We start from the raw sequence: 22,601 nt of genomic DNA on the forward strand, positions 1-22,601 counted from the left end.
ATGGCATCCCCGTGGCAGAACAAGGTTTTATCCCCCCAAAATCCCCGGGCAAAAATCCACGACTTTCCAGGTAGTGGATTTTGCTGCCTGGGGGGAGGCAGAGCTTTGTGCTGTAGCTCTGCCTCCAGTCACATCAATCTCTGCGGATCTCCGCCTCCCCCGCCCCTCTCAGTAAAAGAAGACTGAGAGGGGCGGGAGGAGGAGGAGATACACAGAGATTGATGCAAGTAGAGGCAGAGCTACTGCACAAAGCTCTGCCTCTATCCGGAAGGAGCCCCGAGCTTTGCTCTGGGGATTTCTGGGTGATTAAGGCCTCATTCTGCCGTAGGAATGCGGCGTTTCAGATATGGCATTAATGCTGAAGAGGACTGGCTATGAAAAACAGATATTTTTTAGGCTTCAGACTCTCTATAAGCAGAACTGCACAAAACAGAATAGGGCATGTAAAAAAGTTGTTAGATCAGGGGTCTCAAACTCAATTTACCTGGGGGCCGCAGGAGGCAAAGTCAGGATGAGGCTGGGCCGCATAAGGGATTTCACAATCAGCAGCTCCCACACAAACCCCCCCCCCATCCCGTCCCTTGCATTGATTTTTATTTCAAAATCAAATTCACACTGAAGCAAACTATTTTGCCTATTATACCTTTTATAGTTCGCTTCAGTGCTCCCATTACAAGTAATCCGTCGTGTCCACGCCACAAAACGAGGCCCCCAAATCGCCCAAGGGGTAATTCACCAGAATTTCCTGGAAGGGGCAGAGCTTTCAGCTTCAGCTCTGCCCCTCCTGACGTCAATGCGCCGACCTCTGCCCGCTCCTCTCACTCTTCCTTCACAGAGAGGGGCGGGGAGAGGCGGCGATCCATGCGGCGATTGACGTCAGGAGGGGCAGAGCTGAAGCTGAAAGCTCTGCCCCTTCCAGGAAATGCCAGCGGATTGCCCCCCTGGGCGATTTGGGGGCTCTGCAGCCCTTGTTTAGCGGCGGGGATGCGGCGGATTACTTGGGAGCACTGAAGCAAACTATAAGGAAGCTTTTGCCGGCGCTGGCCACAAAATATTGTATCGAGGGCCGCAAATGGCCCGCGGGCCAAGAGTTTGAGACCCCTGTGTTAGATGGCTTCATATAGAATAAGAAAATGGGAAGGTATGCAATATTATTGATTCTAAAAAGCATAAAACAATGTAGCCACATCGTACTTGAAAGTTGCTAGTAGTAATGTATGGTTATTTATTGCACAGCTACCCTACTTCATAGTTTAGAGAAGGCTCTGATTTTACACATTTAACTGATCCTACAGGTTCTTCTCAAAAAAATTAGCATATTGTGATAAAGTTCATTATTTTCTGTAATGACTTTCGTATATTTTAGATTCATTACACACAACTGAAGTAGTTCAAGCCTTTTATTGTTTTAATATTGATGATTTTGGCATACAGCTCATGAAAACCCAAAATTCCTATATAAAAAAATTAGCATATCATGAAAAGGTTCTTAACCTAATCATCTGAATCAACTAATTAACTCTAAACACCTGCAAAAGATTCCTGAGGCTTTTAAAAACTCACAGTCTGGTTCATTACTCAAAACCGCAATCATGGGTAAGACTGCCGGCCTGACTGCTGTCCAGAAGGCCATCATTGACACCCTCAAGCAAGAGGATAAGACACAGAAAGAAATTTCTGAATGAATAGGCTGTTCCCAGAGTGCTGTATCAAGGCACCTCAGTGGGAAGTCTGTGGGAAGGAAAAAGTGTGGCAGAAAAAGCTTCACAACGAGAAGAGGTGACCGGACCCTGAGGAAGATTGTGGAGAAGGACAGATTCCAGACCTTGGGGGACCTGCAGGAGCAGTGGACTGAGTCTGGAGTAGAAACATCCAGAGCCACCGTGTACAGGCGTGTGCAGGAAATGGGCTACAGGTGCCGCATTCCCCAGGTCAAGCCACATTTGAACCAGAAACAGTGGCAGAAGCGCCTGACCTGGGCTACAGAGAAGCAGCACTGGACTGTTGGTCAGTGGTCCAAAGTACTTTTTTCAGATGAAAGCAACTTTTGCATGTCATTCGGAAATCAAGGTGCCAAACTCTAGAGGAAGACTGGGGAGAGGGAAATGACAAAATGCCTGAAGTCCAGTGTCAAGTACCAGTGATGGTCTGGCTCTGGGGTGCCATGTCAGCTGCTGGTGTTGGTCCACTGTGTTTTATCAAGGGCAGGGTCAATGCAGCTAGCTATCAGGAGATTTTGGAGCACTTCATGCTTCCATCTGCTAAAAAGCTTTATGGAGATGAAGATTTCATTTTTCAGCACGACCTGGCACCTGCTTACAGTGCCAAAACCACTGATAAATGGTTTACTGACCATGCTATTACTGTGCTCAATTGGCCTGCCAACACTCCTGACCTGAACCCCATAGAGAATCTGTGGGATATTGGGAAGAGAAAGTTGAGAGACGCAAGACCCAACACTCTGGATGAGCTTAAGGCTGCTATCGAAGCATCCTGGGCTTCCATAACACCTGAGCAGTGCCACAGGCTGATTGCCTCCATGCCACGCCACATTGAAACAGTCATTTCTGCAAAAGGATTCTCAACCAAGTATTGAGTGCATAACTGAACATAATTATTTGAAGGTTGACTTTTGTTGTTTTAAAAACACTTTTCTTTTATTGGTCGGATAAAATATGCTAATTTTTTTAGATAGGAATTTGGGGTTTTCATGAGCTGTATGCCAAAATCATCAATATTAAAACAACAAAATGCTTGAACTACTTCAGTTGTGTGTAATGAATCTAAAATATATGAAAGTCTAATGTTTATCAGTACATTACAGAAAATAATGAACTTTATCACAATATGCTAATTTTTTGAGAAGGACCTGTACATACTTGGAATAAAGTTGACTCTGAATGTAAGCATACCACTTACATTGTGGGTTCTATTGATAGCTACCCAACAACTGTAGCCCTGGTCCCCACAAGCATTACCATGTCCCACTACAAGTCTTGCTATGTCCCATCACAAGTATTGCATATTTCTCCCACAAGTACACAACTAAGCTTCAAACAAGTGTTTATCAGGGAACTGTAGTTTGTAGCAACCAATAGGCAGAATGTAACATGGTTACTAAAATAACAAAGATCGTCGTCATTTTTAACCACTTCTCCTCCAAGGTTTTTTCCCCTCAAACACCAGAGCAATAGCGCTCCTTCCATTCATTCGCCTATAACTTTATTACTACTTATCACAATGAAAAAAATTATATCTTGTTTTTTCTTACCACCAATTAGGCTTTTTTTGGGTGGTACGTTTTGCTAAGAATTATTTTATTTTAAATGCATTTTATCGGGAGTAGTAAAAAAAAGAATGGGGAAAATCAATTATTTTGCAGTTTTTGGCAATTATAGTTTTAAAATAATACATGCTACCATAATTAAAAACCACACATTTTATTTGGCCATTTTCCCGGTCATTGCAACATTTAAAATATGTCCCTAATACAATATATGGCGACAATATTTTATTTGGAAATAAAGGTGCATTTTTTTTTAATTTTGAGTCCATCACTATTTACATAATTTAAAAAATAACAGTAATATATCCTCTTGACATACATATTAAAAAAGTTCAGTCCTTAAGGTAACCATTTATGTTTTTTTATATATGAATTTTTTTAATATAAAAAAAAACTCTAAGTACTATGGGAGAGTGTGGGAGGGAAATAGTTAATTTTAAATGTAAATATTTTAAAAAATTCTATGTCAGTGTAGTTTTACTATTTGGCCACCGGCGCTCATTCACACAGAGACTTGGAGTAATGAATGGGAATTACATTCCCATTCATTCATTCCCCCCCCCCCCCCCCCCACCGATCGGCGGCAAGAAGGAGCGCAGGGGAAGCGGGCGAGCGGGATCGCATGGTGAGAAGGGAGGAGCATCTACGTCCCAGCAAGGTAAACCAGGGGCGTAGATAGTCATGCTGGGGGAGGGGAAGTTGTAAATATTTTGGCCCTTAAGTCCTAAATTTATTTTAAACTATTATTATGTATAACTGTTTAAGTATTTACAGTATGCATTGCCAAAAAAGTGTCAGGCAAGGTTTGTGTATGGTTGACAAATGAGGCTATTTGGAAACGACACATCTATGCTAAATACATGCTAAAAAGGGCTGCTAAGAGAACATTTAACATGGCGAAAAGCATTATAAGATAGAAAAGGTAAAAAAATAAATAGGCTTGAGGTAATTATATACATTACTGTACATTAATTATTCAATATGTTGTTCAAGTTAGTTCATAAAATCTCTTAAGACATCACAACTATACAGGATTCCAGTAATACTTTCCAACATCATAATAAAACCAATGGGTCTGTGTAAAGGACAGATGAAACAATGCTACATAAAAATAATTAAAAAATAATAGTCAGTTATGTATATCTGATCATGATTTTTTAACCCTACACAGAAGTGCCTGTGAAAAGGTAAGGCACATTTTACTGTGGAGGCTATAGTGCCTAAATGTATAGGACATACACAGATATTAAGCCTTTAAAGACTTAGCTGTGTAAAATACAACATTTTTATGGCAATGAATACAAATTAATATTCACCCAGCAACTATCAGCAACACAGCGGAAAAAAATAATCTCCTTCCAACATTTGTTCATACAAATTGAATCCATAAGGTGATGGCACAAATATTTGTAAAGTGGATCCGAGCTCTTGCAAAGAACAGACTGAAAAGTGTTAATTCCACATAGAAATGCAGTAGAAATCAGCTGCACTGAGCTGTGTTTGTTTATTTAGCTACAGTTGAGTATAACAAATGTGTAAAAAGTATGCAAGACTCACAGCACCTCCGTGCTGACAGTGCTGGCTATACAGGAAAAGACAGATGATTTGCTCCCTGTAAGTTCATCCAGTACATTTTCAGGGCTTTTAGGGGGATTTCTGTGCATTGTAACAAATATTTTTCCCTGATTGTTTTCATATTGTGCCTAATCTTTTAGAGTAGAGAGGAAGTTCTGAGCTCATATCCACTTTACCTTTCTATATCATGGATAGTTGCTGCAGGAGTCTTTGAATTTTTTTTTTTTTAATTCAAGTACTGGTATTTTCACAGACATTGATATAGACCTCTGGTTCCCATGTTTATATTTGACAAAAGGGAAAAACTAACTTGTTGGCACGATGGCAAGATTTTGCTTTGCCACACTAGGGTCCCAGGTTTGAACCAGGGCACTGTCTGCAAGGAGACTGTATGTTCCAGCCAAGCTAGCCAAGAACTGTGGTAGGCCCATTACACTATAGCTATAGTTTGGATTAGATTGAGAGCTTTTTGAAAGACAGTTAGTGAAACTAATTGTATAATATAGTCAACATACACACAGCAAAATCGTGTTTGTCTTGACAGAAAAAGGTTTGTGTGATGAAAGCAAATGTTTGTACTAGCATCTTCAGGTGCTGGTATTTACTGACCTGACCTGGGCCCTTATTCAAGTCACCTTTTCTCCTAAGTGTGCTCTTCAAGGAGATAATTTTTATTATTCTGTTTAAAATAACTTTTCAGCACTTTGCAATTTAAAAGATACCAAAAAGTTGGTGAAAACATTACTGCCAAAATTATTTGGAGTATGTTCTTGGTGATGGTGGCTTACAAGGTATTTTATTGATACTGTTACCACCCTTTCTTATGGAAACCCCTCTACTCCTTGGATCGCTGTGTAAAGCACAAGTGTGGCAGTGAAGGGGAGGTCGTGTCCGCAAAACCACTCCCACCGCATCTATGCAACTATTGGCATTCGTACGTATGATGCAACGTGTGGGTACGTGTCGTGAGGGTGGTAAGTGCTAGCTGGGGAACCCCTGAACATTTGCGGCTATATTCATGGTGGCATTTGATCTCATAATTGGTTGTATTTACATACATACACACAGCCACTCCTGTATGTGTCCATACATGCGTCTATAGCAACTCATAGACTCCAAAACCCAGGAAGTGGCATCACACTAGTCACCTGATCCTGGCTCCAGATCCGCCCATCTCCTCCATGGATCTTTTGGACACTAATGGAGGGGCAGATAGGGGATTTACACTGTTGTACCAAACATGAACCTATGCAGGGGTGGATCATGGTTACACCCAGTGGGAGGGACCTACCTGCAAACTCACAGGTATTTAACCTGGTAGTCTCATTTGGCAAATCAGCTCTGACTTAGGCTGTTGCTGCTGGGAATTTTGTTGATGGGGGGGTCTATTGTAAATAATGTATTTTCTGTTGCACTGAACACTATCTTTTCCTGACGAAGCCTTTTGGGGTGAAACATGTTGAAGCTTGTCTCACTGTAAATATTTGCACCTCTCTGTATATTCCTACAGCTTTAACGAGCAATCGACTTTAAGCAGGGTTAATTAGCATCCAATAGGGCCAGACACTCATTGCTCATTGGTTAGATTTGCTAATCTGCCTAGACTGCCATTGCTTAGTCTCACAGCTGTGTGAGATAGCTACATCCCTCCCTGTGTATGTGCATATAGGGAGGTGGAGGATCAGCAAGGACCCGAGCACACCTGTAGGATATGATAACTTCATACACAAATCCGTATGCAGAAGTATTTTTATCCTAATTCGTAACTGTTGTGTATTCTACAATTATTTAATTTTTTGTACCGAATAAGGCTGTCCCTTGCACTTTCATTGACTTAGCAGCCTCTTGGGGTAAAAAAGCTTACTGCAATGCCTTAGTGTAAAAGGGTCCTTAAACAGAGTACACTTGACAAAGCTTGCTTCAAGATTTCTAGTTTTTTGCATAATTTCTGAATGCAACATGCCAGGATCTCTATCTCACCTGACATGAAAATATATAATGCCTACATAGAAAAGCTTTTTGCCTCTATTTGTATAATTTACAGCCAACAGTCTTCTCTGGAACCTCAGGTTTATTTTGCTTAGATTTATTGATAAAAGATAAATTAAGTCCTACTCTGATTTTAATAAAAAAAACACTAAGGTTTTCTTGAGGATATAAATCAGTAAAGCTTTAATCACTGGTGAAGTTCGTAAATTTGCACAAAAGATACCTTAAATATCAAAAATGTTTTTGGACATTTGTATAATTGCCCTGGTATTAAAAGACCTGTGTTGTATTTAACCGCTTCCGGACTTTGATGATTTAAATCTACGTCCTGTTTTGATTCTGTTATTCCTAACAGGGCGTAGATTTCACTGATTCCACAGCACGCTCTTGCCACTACTGCAGCTCATCTCTCTCTCTCCACCTCATATAACGGTATAACAGCAGAACTGTGTAAGCCTGTCGGGAGCCAATTTCATTGGCTCCTGACCCTGTCACCACTGTGAGCCAATCTCATTGGCTTGCATTGATGGACAGAGTCAGGAGCCAATGAAAACAGTCCTGACCGCCTCACACAGCAGAGAGAAAAGACTGCAGCGATGGGAGAACGGCGTGAACGGCGGGAACGTGCGGCAATTTGTCGGGAGGTGCTGTTCTTTGAAGCTAGCAGTCTCTGGTCCGTAATGGGCCAGAGACTGCTGGTACAGAAGTGGTTACGTTATTTCAAATACTGTATTATATTATAGGCTCTTAAACCCTTCCTGCTACTGCTAGTTAAATGATTGGTCTAGCACAACTTTCCTTGTGATGCAACAACATTAATTAATTAACTCTCTTTAGTTTGTCTGAGCACATTTATTTTCAGAGTAGTATATTTTCCTATACAAATGTTTTTTCTTCAATAAAATTAAACAGGGAAACAATGGGAAGGGGGTCACTGGATAAATGTGTTTACTGCAAACAGCCTCAGCCTTCCTGTCTTTATGGCATCTACAAAAAAGAAGAAAAAATACCACAGTAGTTTTACACTTTCCTAAATGCTTGCTGGAGGGGCATGTAACCACTGGAAGTATTCTGTGAGTGAAAACTTTTTTTTTAACCACTAGAGGTTGTTTGTCTACAGGAGATGAGCTGCACTCTAGTGGCAGGCAGGCATTGAAGTAACTTCAATCAAATAACAAATAACAATGTAACTGGTGGCAGACAGATTGTGGAAAGTCCTGAGAATAATCTGGAAATATAATAACTGTTTACAGAGCCCCTAAACAGCAAACTTAAAAAAAGTTTTTTTTTAAATTTCTGGTAAATCACTTTAACAGGACTGAAGGTTTGAACTTCAGATTCTATCTAAACAGTTCACATAAAATTGTGAAAAGATATCATTTTGGCTTTGGCAAAAGCTAGGCTCATAGTTTTGTTTGTTTTTTGTAGCTGCCACATAGACCAAAGGTGAATTTATTCATTTATTTCATTTAAAGAAATTACTGTTGCTTTTGTCACAGTTAATAAGAGAAGTGGATATAATAAATTGATGCATTAAAGGACAACTGACCTGAGAGGGATATGGACGCTGCCATATTTATTTCCTTTTAAACATTATCTGTTGCCCGGCATCCTGCTGACCTTTCAAGCATCAGTAGTGTCTAAATCAAACACCTGATGCAAGCATGCGGCAAATACAGTCAAACTTAAGTCAAACATCTGATCTGCATGCTTGTTCAGGGTCTATGCCTAAAAGTATTAGAGGCAGAAGATTGGCAGGACAACAAGGCAGTGTGCATTATTTAAAAGGAAATAAATATGGCAGCCTCCATATCATTGTCAGGTCATTTAACTGAACTGCAGATACTGGCAGTATCTATTGGGTGTAATACTGCATGTATCTTAGTGCTTTGTAAAAAGAAAACAGCAGTATCACTAAAACCAGTAACCAATTAATAATTAATATTTAATCCTGGTTATTAGTGATAATTATAGATCAACACTAATAAGCTCATGTGACCCTTACTTTAAAATGATTGTGAATGCTTAAAATAAATGAAGCAAATTGCCAGCATCACATCAAAGTACCAATAGTTGCAGCAAAATTTAAAACTGCATGTAGATCCCTTTTTCAATTAAGTAGCTGGGTGAAGACAGATTATCATTAAAGATCTAGACCTCAATTGATTTGGATTCACATGGCTAGAGAAAAACAGTAAAGAAATTAGTGATCGACTACATTGCAAAGTGGAATGTTTCACTCTTAACTTATAACAGATGACTATAGATTTTAGCTTGTGGCTACATGGGACTGCACCTCTATATGTACCCAAATGGAAAACCATGATTCATTTCTTCTTTGGATTCATTTCTTTGGACTCCAGAAATTTAAGAGACATGGCTGGACCCAAAAGTTCTGTATGTTAGACTCATTGAGAAATTTTAAAGGTATTCCAATCTGTTTTGTATGTATCATTTTTAGTGGCAGCGGTTTTACTTATACTTAGGGCATGGTATTGTATGGAAAGGTATGGTATGTCAAAAGAAAAGGTTTTGTGCATTTGCAAATCTGCATAGCTACAAAATATTTCAGTTCATCTCTAAGCTACCTTAAGCTATCTTAAAGGATAATTATCACAAAAAAATTGTGAGATTTAAAATACACGGAAACACATACTGTAAATGTACGATGTACATTTCTTGCAGAGTAGAAATTAGCTATAATTTACCTTTTTCCTGTGTCAGTTACAATACGTTGCAAATACCTGACAGGCTTTGGACTAGTCCATCTCCTCATGGGGGTTTCTCAGTCTCTCCATTATTCTTTACAAAAAGCACTTACTGGAAAGGATCAACAGGAAGTAGCCGGCCTTCTTTGCACACTATTTTAGCAGTTGAACTATGCAACAGCTGCTTAGCAAGTAGTGATGGGCGAACATCCAGATGTTCGGGTTCGGGGGGGGGGGGGGGGGGTTTGGCCGAACATGCCCCCGATATTCGGCATGTTCGGGCCGAACCCCGAACCCAACCCGAACATGTCCCTTTGGGGCCCCTATAGGGTCCCAGCATAAAGGGAGAGCATGCCCCGAGCGCGGGGGGGGGGGGGGGTGGAGGGGGGCGGAAATGCCCCCCACCCCTCCCCGCTAAGCTCTCCCTTCTGCTGGACCCTATAAAATTAAATAGAAGTCCCCCAAAGTACCTGTAGCAGGCTGGCAGGAAGAGGACAGGAAGCGGGCAGCCGGCGATCACAGGCGCTAGTACCATCTGGTACTTCCGCCCTCTCTCTGACGCACTTCCTGTCTACATTTGTAAGTTGCGTCAAGAGAGAACAGAAGTACCTCGTACACGTCATTGCGGTACTTCTGTTCTCTCTTGACGCGACTTACAAATGTAAACAGGAAGTGCGTCAGAGAGAGGGCGGAAGTACCAGATGGTACTAGCGCCTGTGATCGCCGGCTGCCCGCTTCCTGTCCTCTTCCTGCCAGCCTGCTACAGGTACTTTGGGGGACTTCTATTTAATTTTATAGGGTCCAGCAGAAGGGAGAGCTTAGCGGGGAGGGGTGGGGGGCATTTCCGCCCCCCCCCCCCCCCCCCCCCGCGCCATGCTCTCCCTTTATGCTGGGACTCTATAGGGGGCTTTGTTCGGCCGGACACGGCTGTGTTCGGCCGAACACAGAAGGCCTGATCGGGTTCGGGCAGCGTTCCCGAGCACCCTCCCGAACACCATGAGGTGTTCGGGGGGTGCCAAACCGAACCCGAACAGGCCAAAATCCGGGCGAACCCGAACAGTGGCGAACACTGTTCGCCCATCACTATTAGCAAGTGCTTTTGAAAATATGGAAAACTCTGAGAATTCCCTATAAGGTGATGGACTAGTCCAACACCTGTTGTAACTGTTTTACTACCTGTTGTGACAAGGGCATAGGAAAATAGTAATTTATAGTGCATTTCACTCTGAGACAGTTATAAATCTTATAAGTATATATTTGAATTGTTGCCTTTTTTTGTGGTAGTGGTTCTTTAATGTTACATACAACTGCCTACATTACCAAAAATGCCTGCTATACGTTGCACACTACAGAATATTATTTGACAACTGATCTCTACACATTCCCTTTCATTTGCAAAGGGCATAAATTACATGAAGTAGATTATAATCAGACTTATTTTGGTCTTTATGTGACACAGATATTGTGTACTGCTATACCCAGTTTTACATTTGTTTTACAAAAACATGTTTGAGTGGAGTAATAGTTGTTAAATTTGAATGTAAAATTAGCAGTTACTTTAATGTCTAATAATATATTAAAACAATCTTGAAGAACCTGTGTTCACTTACTGCTGGCTGACATGCCCGGACATATGAATTAACCTCTTGAGGACTGCAGGGCTAAACCCCCCAAGTGACCAGGCCATTTTTAGTAAAATTGGCCACTGCAGCTTTAAGGCCAAGCTGCAGGGCTGCACAATACAGCACACAAGTGATCCCCCACCCCCCTTTTCTCCCCACCAACAGAGCTCTCTGTTGGTGAGGTCTGATCGCATGGGGGAAATTTTCTTTTTTTTTTATAAATATTGATGCCAGTTTTTTTTTAATAAAAATACCTGTCTCTAAGTTTCTTCCCTCCCTCCCTTTCTCCCTCCCCACAGCCAGCCAATTGCGGGGATCGGATGTTATAGGCTTCTGCCTATGAGAGCCGATCGCTCTCTTGTCCCCCAGGAGGACAGCCGTGTGACACATCTGTCCCCAGTACAGCGCTGCTGCTGATCACAGCACTGTACATAGAAATAGACGGCGATCACGCCGTCTAACAGTCTCCCGAGCGGCAATAGCCGCTCGGAGACTGAAGGCCGGCGGAGCCCCGCCCCTCAAGCAGGAGATGCGCGAGCATCGTGCGAGCGATCTCCTGCATTAGCTGGCCCCAGGACTTTACGCCAATCGGCGTTAGGCGGTCCTGGGGCTGCCGCCGCGGCCACGCCCATTGGCGTGACGCGGGCGGAAAGAGGTTAAAAGCATTTTAATCTGGCTGCGTGCATGTTCATAACTTGAACACAGACACATCTAGGTCCTGGTTGCTTGGGCACAAACTGAATACAGGCTTAGCCTAACAGTTGATTTATGTGGCTAAAGTTTGGGCACAGCTGGAGATAAGGCTTGGTCAGTATATGGGTTGGAATTAATGATTTCATGGCAAAGCAACAGAAAATGTTTTACATTTGCGATTTTAGTTCAGTGTACCTTGGTTAACATATCAAATCTCAAAGATATATTTTAAACTATATCAGAAAAAAAAAATGTTTGTGATGAAAAGGCAAAGTATATGATATATAATGGACATATTAAACGTATATAATTGGAGTGGAAAGTTATTTGGTCATTAAAGTGAACCCAAAATAAACCTGTGCAATATGATGGTAAAGCTCATAATTAAAAGTTATGTATGATGAAAATTCCATGTATCCCAGTGTAAGCATGATGTCCCTATCCTTTGACCCTCCTTGTCTCCCTTTTGTGCCTTTAGCCTTGACTCACTAACACAGAATCAGTCAGGCCCACTTTATTCTTAGCTCCACTTACATCTGCACCAATCTCTGGACCTACAGACCTGCAGACCTACTAGCTTAGCACTATATGTCCTATTAACCCCTTAAGGACCATGGGTTTAAACCCCCCTAAAGACCAGGCCATTTTTCACAAATTGGGACACTGCAGCTTTAAGGCCTCGCTGCAGAGCCGCACAACTCAGCACACAAGTGATTTCCCCCCTTCCCCTTTTCTGCCCACCAACAGAGCTCTCTTTTGGTGAGCAAGAATCTTTTTTTTTTAATCTTCGCCCCTCCCTCTGTCAGCCAATCACTGTGGTCGGCTTCAGCCTATGACAGCGGATCACCCCTAAGCCTGCCAGAGGGACAGCCATGTTACACGGCTGTCCCCAGTACAGCACTGCCATAGATCACATCGCTGTACAGCAATAAAAAATGGCGGGAGACTAAAGGTGGAGAAGAGCTCTGTCATCCAAGCGGAGATGCGCGCGCATTAGCGCGTGCGATCTCCTGCAAAACGCTCCCCCTGGACTTTACATCGATACCCTATGGAAGTCAATGTTATATTAGAGAGTGATTTGTTATCTTTTTGGAAAGCTTGAGAAAAAAGGGTAGAGTAGCTATATAAGAGTAAATATTAATTTCATATGGTAGATATTTAACTTGTAGTACTCCACGCAAAAGTATTTCTGATTTTAAGAATTTTTTAGAAACACAAAGAAGATTCTATAAAATACATTCAAGTGATTTTCAGTATATGATTTAAAATTTTTAACCATCCAAATTTGTATCTTCACTTATAACATTTTGCTAAAAAAAACAAAAAAACACCTGAATCAATCAAATCAAAGGAAATTGGGGAACACATATAGGCAGCTTTACTTATGTGAAGCAGCAGCTTAGATATGAACTCTGTCTTTATACACCTGTGTTAAAGTATTAACTAAAAGCCATTGGGATGAGCTTAGTGCCCATGCAAACAGTAACTCAGGGAAGAGTTGTTTTTTGCATGTTTATTTCAAGGTATGCAGTGTAGACACACGGGGTAAACATATAGGAATGTAATAGCAGCTTACAATGCTGTAATGGGCAACTATTGTTTGATGCTGCAAACAGACTCACACGGAGTATGAACCACATCAAATACATTTTTTTTGTTTAGTCCTCATTAAGTTAAAACAACAACATATATTTGCCAAAAAACATGGGTAAGTAGAAAAACAGTATTGAATTCATTACACATTCAGGCATACAATATATTATATGCTCACTATGTTCAGCAAGAGGTAAATGGAATACCTTTAAAATGTTCACAAATTAGCCTGCCAAAAAGGGGGGAAAAATAAACAAAAAACTTACTTTCTCCCTCTGGTCGAGTTAAACGTCCCGCCATATTTCTTCCGATTAAGGATGAGAGCAGCAATTTCGGGGACGTAACGGGCAAACATTGCCTGAGTGCGTGGAACGAGAAATAGGAAAAAAAACAAAGGACAAATAGCATGCAGAGAGTCTTGCCCTGCAGCAGTGACACCACGCCTTGGTCAATACTTACTTCCGTCCACTAACTGCACTATATGAACCACCATATTTCTTTCGGTTTCCTATTAACTCTATGATTTCAGGGACGTAGCTGGCAAACATGGCCTAGGAAGGAAGACAGGAGACAGAAAAGAAGACTAAAAAGAAAGAAAGGACGTCTGTTGTAGAAAAGGACACGCTCAACATAAAGGTTAGTAGTGGAAAAACAGCTCCATATAAAAAAACAAGGTTTGAATGGACTTGCCATGGATCCCATTCTATATATTAATAGAAAATTACAAGTATTCAATATCCTACAGCAGGTTATTGGACTGACATAAGCATGAACATATTGTTATTGGATCCACCTTTTATCAGTGCTTTTAAACAGAACTGAAGGAAGGTTTTCTCAGTCCCACTCCATGGTATTCCAGTGAAGCAGACATTGTCATTCACTCAGCCTGGCAAATTCTGAATGTGAGCAGGCTTACCATAAGATATTTAGATATAATGGAACATTGGAAGTGCCCACATAAATGCCAAGAGTGTACTGCATATGAATATTATGAAAATACAACTGTCTGCAACAGTATTAGAGCAACAATATTTTGAATATTCCTTTGAGAAAATCCACTGAATGCAACAAAAAAATGAAATAAAAGTAAACAATGAGGTCTTCCTGAATGACACATGATTGGGATCTACTACACTGGGTTGTAGCCCATTTAATATGTATAAATATCAGAATCAGAATCAGGGACTGAATGGCTCACAAAAACTAAAACAAGTTGCATTCTATTTAATTCACATATGAATACCAAATGTCACTGTAAAGAGAGGAATATGTGCAAATATGCTTTGCCAATGTGGAGTGACTTTCATGACAATTACAGCCACACTGAATTCATTTGGATTTATAATTAAATTACACTTTGGTACTGTGTGTATGGATCTGAAAATGAGCAAGTAATCTAAAGAAAAAATAATGTGTAGTGTAGAAAAGTAATTAGCTATTTCTCCAATTTCCAGTGGTTTGGATCCAGCAATATAACCATGTCACTTCTGATAACCTGGTGCAGCTCACTTCATTTTTGGGCATACTTACAGTGCAAAATGTCAACTATACAGATTCTAAAACTCAAACCTTGTTTATTTATACAGTTACTGAGCTGATCTCCATTTGCTGAGCGTGTTTGAAAGAGCAAAAATATTTGGGTCTACTCAATAATACCCAAAAAGTATGAAAAGAAAAAGGGGAAATGTCACAAAAAAAGTTCACAAAAAGGTTACAAAAAAAGAAGTATTATAAAAGTAAAAGGAGTAATGTCCAAGAGGTGTATTTTGTGATCTAAAGCCTGTAAGACATTGCAAAGTAGAGATTTTAACACAACCCGGACAACAAACGTGTTTAATTATATAAATGCTTCAAAATAATGATGCCATTGAGTATGGACAAAAAGGACTTATGAATTAGCCATCATTAAAGCTGTAAACCGAATAGTCCTTGCCACGGTTGCTTGACTATGCATCAGGTTAGTGTTGCAAGTCCTGAAACAAACAGCCATTACAGCAAATATTCAGCAGGAAAATGAGTACTCATTAAAACACCCAGTATTATTACAGACTTAAAAAGCACCACAATCTACAGAAATGGTGAAAGAACAGAAAAGAGGTAAATATGTAAAGGGATAGATATGTAAAGGGATCAAGAAACAAGGACAAATGTAAGTAATGGTATGGACATTGAGCAATATAGAGTACCTTGCAAATGTTTTCATCCAACTCAGTGTCTGTCCTATATTTATCACATTTCCACTTCAAATTAAATTAGATATTTATTTTGATTTTAGGTAATAGACTTAGCAATATAGTCAAAATTGTTGAAATGGAATGAAAATAAAAGGCTGCAAAACTCACTGACTGGGTAAGCAGGACAATAATCACAGCTGCAACAACAGCACCAAGGATAACACTGAGAACATTGATGGGAGCATCTGTTAGCAAGACCACTTTAAAGGTGGCCACACTCCATACAATTTTTAAAATATATTTTAAATTCAAGAATGGTAATTAATTTTTCACACTGATTGTAAATTTCAAAAAATGTGACCAATGACCAATAAATGGTTGAAAACTCTGAAAAAATTGACAATCTTTCAAATACCATTTAATTTTTTTTAATAAAAAAATTGATCAGAAAAACCCAACATTCCCAATATTCTTCTATCAAAGAAAAATGGGAAATTCAGATTTCTCAAAGCAACGGAAAAAAAAAGATTGATTTTATTGAATTGCCGTAAAATTGTATAATTGTATTGCATTGTGTGTGTGGTTACCTTAAGATGTATATTCTCCAGCGGCTGGATAGTGTAATGGTTACTCTCGGCTCTGCCTGCTCAGTAAGCCTGCACCTATTCAGTAGGAGACCTTGGGCAAGACTCCCTAACGCTGCTACTGCCCAAAGAGCGCGTCCTAACTAGTGGCTGCAGCTCTGGCACTTTGAATCCGCCAGGAGAAAAGCGCGATATAAATGTTCTGTGTCTGTCTGTATATTCCACAGAGCAGGGCTTTTGTGGAAGAGTTGCAAGAAAAAAAATCATACAAAAATCAAAAAGTAAGAGAATGCATTTTGGAGCACACAGCCGCATAATGCAGTTTCTTCAAACATGTGGTTCCCTGGTCAGAGTAGAATTTCCCCACTGAAGCATGGTAGTGGCTGGATCAGATTGTGAGATTTGTTTTAAAAGTAGGGACAGGAAAACTGGCCAGGCTTGAAGGAAAGATGGAGGGGACTAAATACAGGGCAGTTCTGAGACTGGGACAAAGACAGCAAGAGAAAGATTGTAGACCTACTGCTAAAGCTACACTGGAGTGGTTTACAAGGAAACATTTAAATGTCTTATAATGGCCTAGCCAAAGCCTAGAAAACAATTCAATTGAGAATCTGTGGCATGATTTGAACATTGATGTATGTCAACGTTACCCATTATTTAACTTCAAGCAGTTGCAAAAGTTTTGTTTGAAGAAAGGCTAGATGAATAAAGCTAATAAAGACATATCCCAAGGGATTAAAAGCTGTAATGGCAGCAAAATGTGGCTCTACAAATATTATGTTATGTAACTCAAGGGGGACTAAACTCTCAAAATCTTGTTTATTCCAGGTTGTAATGCAGCAAAACACGACAAACATTGAGAACTGGATCAGAACTGTACAAAAGTGAATGTAACATACAGAGACTTGTATCATTCTCTAGCCGGAATCTGACATGATGTTACAGTTGACTTGAAATGTAAAGTCTTCCTCAGTGTTCAGATCTATTGATCTGCATTTGTCAATACAGGTAGAAACAAACAATAATCAACTTAGCTCTCAGTAAGAGAGCAACACCAGGAAGTGCAAGGGAGGGTGACCAAACACCCTAAAAAAGAGAGACACAGAGAGAATGGGAGTTTCAGTACATCATAAATAGGAATTAATCAGTGATAAGACAAAATTGGTACTCACAAATGGTTGAACTTAATGGGCGTATGTTTTTCTGGATGAACTCGATGGTCGTATGTCTTTTTTTCAACCCAAATAACTATGTAACAATTATTATTATTATCGATTTATTTAGCGCCAGTTTCTTCCGTTACGCTGTACTATGTAAAGGAAGGTTGCATAAGGGGCAATCATCTACTGGAGGCAGGTGGAGATGCATAAACCTGACTCCACTCACGTGCCCAAATGAACAGGAAACGATCACACTCTTGGAAAACAGCAACAAGGTCTTCAAAAGTGGCACAACCGTGTTGTGACCAAATACACCCCTCACAGGGGGGAATGAAAAGCACAAAGGGGGCAAGAGGCACCCAAAAGTATATAAAATTGGGTTGAACACAACTAAAAATAAGGAAAAAGGGAGGTGGCTTACCACACCAACGACAAATTCATATGATAAATGAATTCTAATATGCATTGGCAACACTTTTCATTGATCTACACGCACTTCCTCAGGCCAGCTACAGTGCCAAAGGTATTTCAAGCCAGGCATGAAAACGCATTCCCAGTGCATATTCAAATTTATTTATCATATGAATGTGTGCTTATTGAGGTAAAAAAGGAGGTCCTTTTTTTTCTTTCTTTTTAGTTTTTTTTTATTCAGTTGTATATACTTCTGGGTGCCTCTTACCCCCTTAGAGCAACAGAAAGAAGTGTTAAAAAGGCAGCCAGTCTCTCTGCAAGGACACAAGCCAAATGGTGTTAGGATTCATAAGTAATCATGAACCCAGGTGTTATGTTCAAGCCTTTGTTTAGAGTGTGAAACATTTTTATAAACTTGTATTTAAATGTCCACCGTTCTTTCCCAAATTTGAAATTTCCCCTTAGAATGGTAATTTTCAGGTTCCTTATGCTGTGATTGCTAAAATGTAGTCCCACTGGGGTGTCCTTCCTTTTGTGTTTCACTGTAAAGAGTTGCCTATTTAGCCTGTTCTGTCCTGTTTGATTAGTTTCCCCAATAGGTCTCTGTCCGGGCATTTTGTGCACCTAATCGCATACACAAAGGAGGTAAAACTGTGTGACATCATGTCAGATTGAGCCTAGAAAATCTTATTTAACTCTGTATGTTACATTCTCTTTTGTATGGTTCTGATCCAGTTCTGTATAATGTCTGAAGACGAAACTTAACGTTTTGAAAGCTTGCAATAAACCATGCACAGTTAGTCATTAAGGCCCCTTGCACACTGTGATGCACCACGTTACTCTTCCCCACCCCAAGTGCCATGCAGGTCTATGGAGACTTCATGGGACGTGAAAGAAGTATTCAAATCCACGGAGTGTGACACAAAGTCTGCAGCACATTACCGCACGGATGATACGGCAACGCAGTAAGTGTGCACCATGGGAACGTGGACTGGCGGAAATCCCAGTGACGTACTTCCCGCCCGGACTGACGAGAACCCCAGTGACGTACTTCCTACCCAGCAGGGAGTAGGTCACTAGCTGAGGGCAGTGCTATGCATATGACACTGTCGCTACACCGTGGTGAAGGGTCATATGTAGGCTAATTTCTGTGGTGCTTGAATCGCTTCGCAATTAATAGGTGTGCAACCGGCCTAGAGTTATTATCCGGTCCAACATTTGTTGGTTTGATGTTTGCATTTCTGCTCCATGACTAACACTGGACCATACTTCACTTGCGACACACACTGAGAGTGATGAATACAATGCCAAGGCACAGACAAAGAGATCTCCAGAGATCAAGCTTAAAATATAAAGGCAATTGTTTATACTTATAGGGATTTGAGCCTGGAATGGAATAAGAGAAATTATTTTTATTGCCTAAAGCAACACAGTTAAATCTTTCTCTCACTATCCTGCATGCGTACTAAAAGAGACACCTGGTCAAATGGGCTCAAGGAAATCCTGATAATAGAGCATCTGTAATTATATTTATATTATACTATCCTCATCATACCCCTATTCTTACATTAGCTCTCCCCTATCTATGCCTAACACTAACCTCCCCCCCACCTATGCCTAACACTAATATCCCCCATCTGTATGCAATACTAACCACCACAAACCTATGGTCAACTGGCACCTACTGTGTGCTGGAAAGCTGCAGAGAGCAGCTGAAGAGCTGCAGTGGCTTTGTTCGCCTATGTCAGGTGCCCAAATTAAAAACAATGCTGCTAATTAAGGGAACTGCAGGGCCTTAGATTAAAGGATACCCGAAATGACATATGAACTTATTTAATGGTAAGTAATTGGTAAACAAAAAAGCAGCATTCATTGTGGAGTATCTGTTAAGATGAAAGGTGCTATGTGAAACACACTTCTTTCAGAGGATGTGGACACATTATGTGGGCAGTAGAAAGTTGCAGAAACACTATAAGAGACCATATAAAGCTGCCACACACTATGGGGAGGGTGGAACTAGGAAATTAAAGAATACCCAAGGTGACATGTGACATGGTGAGATAGACATGTGTATGTACAGTGCCTAGCACACAAATAACTATGCTGTGTTCCTTTTTTTTTTCTTTCTCTGTCTGAAAAAGTTAAATATCAGGTATGTAAGTGGCTGACTCAGTCGTGACTCAGACAGGAAGTGACTACAGTGTGACCCTCACTAATAAAAAGTTAAAACACTTTCCTAGCAGAAAATGGCTTCTGAGAGCAAGAAAGAGATAAAAAGGAGAATTTCTTATTAGTGAGAATCACACTGTAGTCTCTTTCTGTCTGAGTCAGGACTGAGTCAGCCACTTACATACCTGATATTTAACTCTTTCAGCCAGAGAATGAAAAAAACGGAACACAGCATAGTTATTTGTGTGCTAGGCACTGTACATACACATATCTATCTCATCATGTCACATGTCACTTTGGGTATCCTTTAAACACAGTCACAGGAACCTGGGAGCTGCTGCAGAGTTGTGGCAGTTTTGTTCACCAATATCAGGTGCCAGGCACCCAAATTACCATCCTGGGGCCACCATAACCAGTAATAACTGTGTGTGTCATGGCAGCACCCACATTAACAAGAACAGTGTGCAACCTTTTTCACTGCTTTGATTCCTGATAGCAAAATGCATGGTTTTTGCTAGGTATCCTGGTTCTTACATATCCTCAAAATATTCCTGTGTCAAGATGTTTCCATGAGCATTCCAACTGCGCCGGAATGCCATGGCCATTGTTAAGTCCTTAATTGTGCTACTCTTCCCTTGTATTCTCAATAATGTGGAATAAGTAATTACTATTTTTACTCAACCAGGAACAAAAAAACTGAGACATTCCAAGAGAGCAGCTGCTGCTAAATTAAATAGCAGCTGGCTAATCATTCAGAATCTCAATTCAATTCCCTCCTGGGTCAGTGCACATTTGCATGTTGGGAGTCCAGTTTCAATATTGGGACACCCTTGTTACAGGTCTGCAGTAAAGAGAAGAGACACAAATCAGATTAAACTCTATACTCGACTATCTGAAAACTTTCTTCGAGTGCGTTAGCTCACTAGAGCCAAACCAAAATTAAATCAAAAATAGTAAGGTGGTATTTTAAAAAAATAAAATAATATAATATAATTGAAATCTGAGTTCATTAATAAAAGGCTAATTACTAAAAGTACATTATGTAGTGCAATGACTTTCTATACGGGGTTGAGAGAATGGACCAGTCAAAAAGGGCAGATCCTGTTGAAAAGGGTACCTGCTATAATAGTGGGCACCGAGGCAAACTGTGGCTACAAATAGTTGAAAAGCAACTAAACAAGTATATGGTATGTAGATATTTGGCCTCTTTGATTGTTAACCACTAAAAGCTAAAATAAAACCAGACAGTGATCGAAAAACCTCCTACTACTATGACATATAAAAAGTAACTCCCCTTTTCATAGACCTACAATTTCATCAAATATGGAGATTTATTTATCTGTACAACAGGCAAATACATGAATTTGCCCTTGCTCTTTTTACCTAGGAAGGCACCACTGACACTCTAACACAATAAAAATAAAAGTACATTAATCAAGCCAAAATACAGCCAATATTAAGCAAGACGGAAATAGAAAAAAAAACTATAGAAACTTGGTTACTTTGCAATGAATTCCAGGTCTCTAGTGTGAATATAGTTACCATTATTTAATCTTCACTTATTCACCAAGGTCACAAGAAAAATACACCTCTGGCAACATATATATTACATTTAAGGAGACAGGGCTTATGGTCTGTCAAACAAAACAATATATAAAAAAGAGTATTTGAATCATATTTAAAATCAGCAAATAACTAACAAAATTGAAAAAAAAATGTCCCAATTTAGATTGGAGACGTCCCTTAAATGTCAGAATTTGGGAAATGGTGGGGGGGAAATTAAAATAAGACTAAAACAAGCAGACACAAAAGTTTGCAAAAACGTAATACTATTTGGAGGTTCACACAGAAGGGAGAGTGGGGTTAAAAGGAAACCAAGTCTACATCTACAAATTAATTCACATAAATACAGAGCCATGTTTTGTCCAACAAACACTTATGAATTAAGCTTCTGTAGTCAAAGGCTGCTGTAGTAAATTGTGTCAGCTTTTATGTAAGGTATGTAATTGCAACACAAAATCATTACAATCACATGTCCATGGCAATGGAAGGTGTTTTACAAGCAAACGTGGTGGTAACACAAAACTTCATGACCATTTCTTGCTAGCTTCTATTTTGTTTTAATATTTGTATTAAATAAAGTGAATGGCTATGGGTGAAAGAAAAACGCTGATGTTATCATTTGTGTATGTTATGAAGGCATTTAATAACATGTCTCCTAAAATTTAAAAATGAAAGATTATGAGATTGATTCAAGAAAGGCCAGTAAAATTGACATGTGCACATAGTATGTGTGTCAATTTCACTGGTGTTTCTGCAAGCAATGCAAGCAATGTAACATAAGTTGAGCAAACAGCCCAACTTTAATTATGTCTTTAACACATGCATTGCTAGCATAACGCACATTACACAAATAGTGGAACGTAGGTTATACAAGCAATGAGCGTTGTGTACATAACATAAGTTGTGCTGCCAACGCAATGCACATAACTTTGCTTGAGTAAACTTGGCAAAATGGATCATGTAGTGTACTCTACATGATTGTGTGCTGCTTTCCTATGACCACCTCATGCTTGACTTACTGGGCCTACCTTACAGCCCTAAATTGCATGATCTTGTATTTTGTACCGTTTGCCT

General features: G+C 40.0%; 1 protein-coding gene across 12 annotated transcripts in view; it reads right to left on the reverse strand.

Moving 5' to 3' along the window:
• Positions 1 to 22,601, reverse strand: part of KCNMA1 (potassium calcium-activated channel subfamily M alpha 1) — a 759,662-nt gene that overhangs the window by 294,752 nt on the left and 442,309 nt on the right. For 9 of the 12 annotated variants that reach the window (XM_068255423.1, XM_068255414.1, XM_068255412.1 and 6 more), the window contains one exon: positions 13,926 to 14,017. In XM_068255423.1, the coding sequence (XP_068111524.1) occupies positions 13,926 to 14,017 (92 nt within the window). Of the gene's footprint in view, positions 1 to 13,732; positions 13,825 to 13,925; positions 14,018 to 22,601 lie in introns of all 12 variants that reach the window. The other 3 variants (XM_068255413.1, XM_068255422.1, XM_068255419.1) reach the window with 1 other exon arrangement.

Source organism: Hyperolius riggenbachi, chromosome 10 (assembly GCF_040937935.1).
Source record: "Hyperolius riggenbachi isolate aHypRig1 chromosome 10, aHypRig1.pri, whole genome shotgun sequence".
NCBI classification, from domain to species: Eukaryota; Metazoa; Chordata; class Amphibia; order Anura; family Hyperoliidae; genus Hyperolius; species Hyperolius riggenbachi.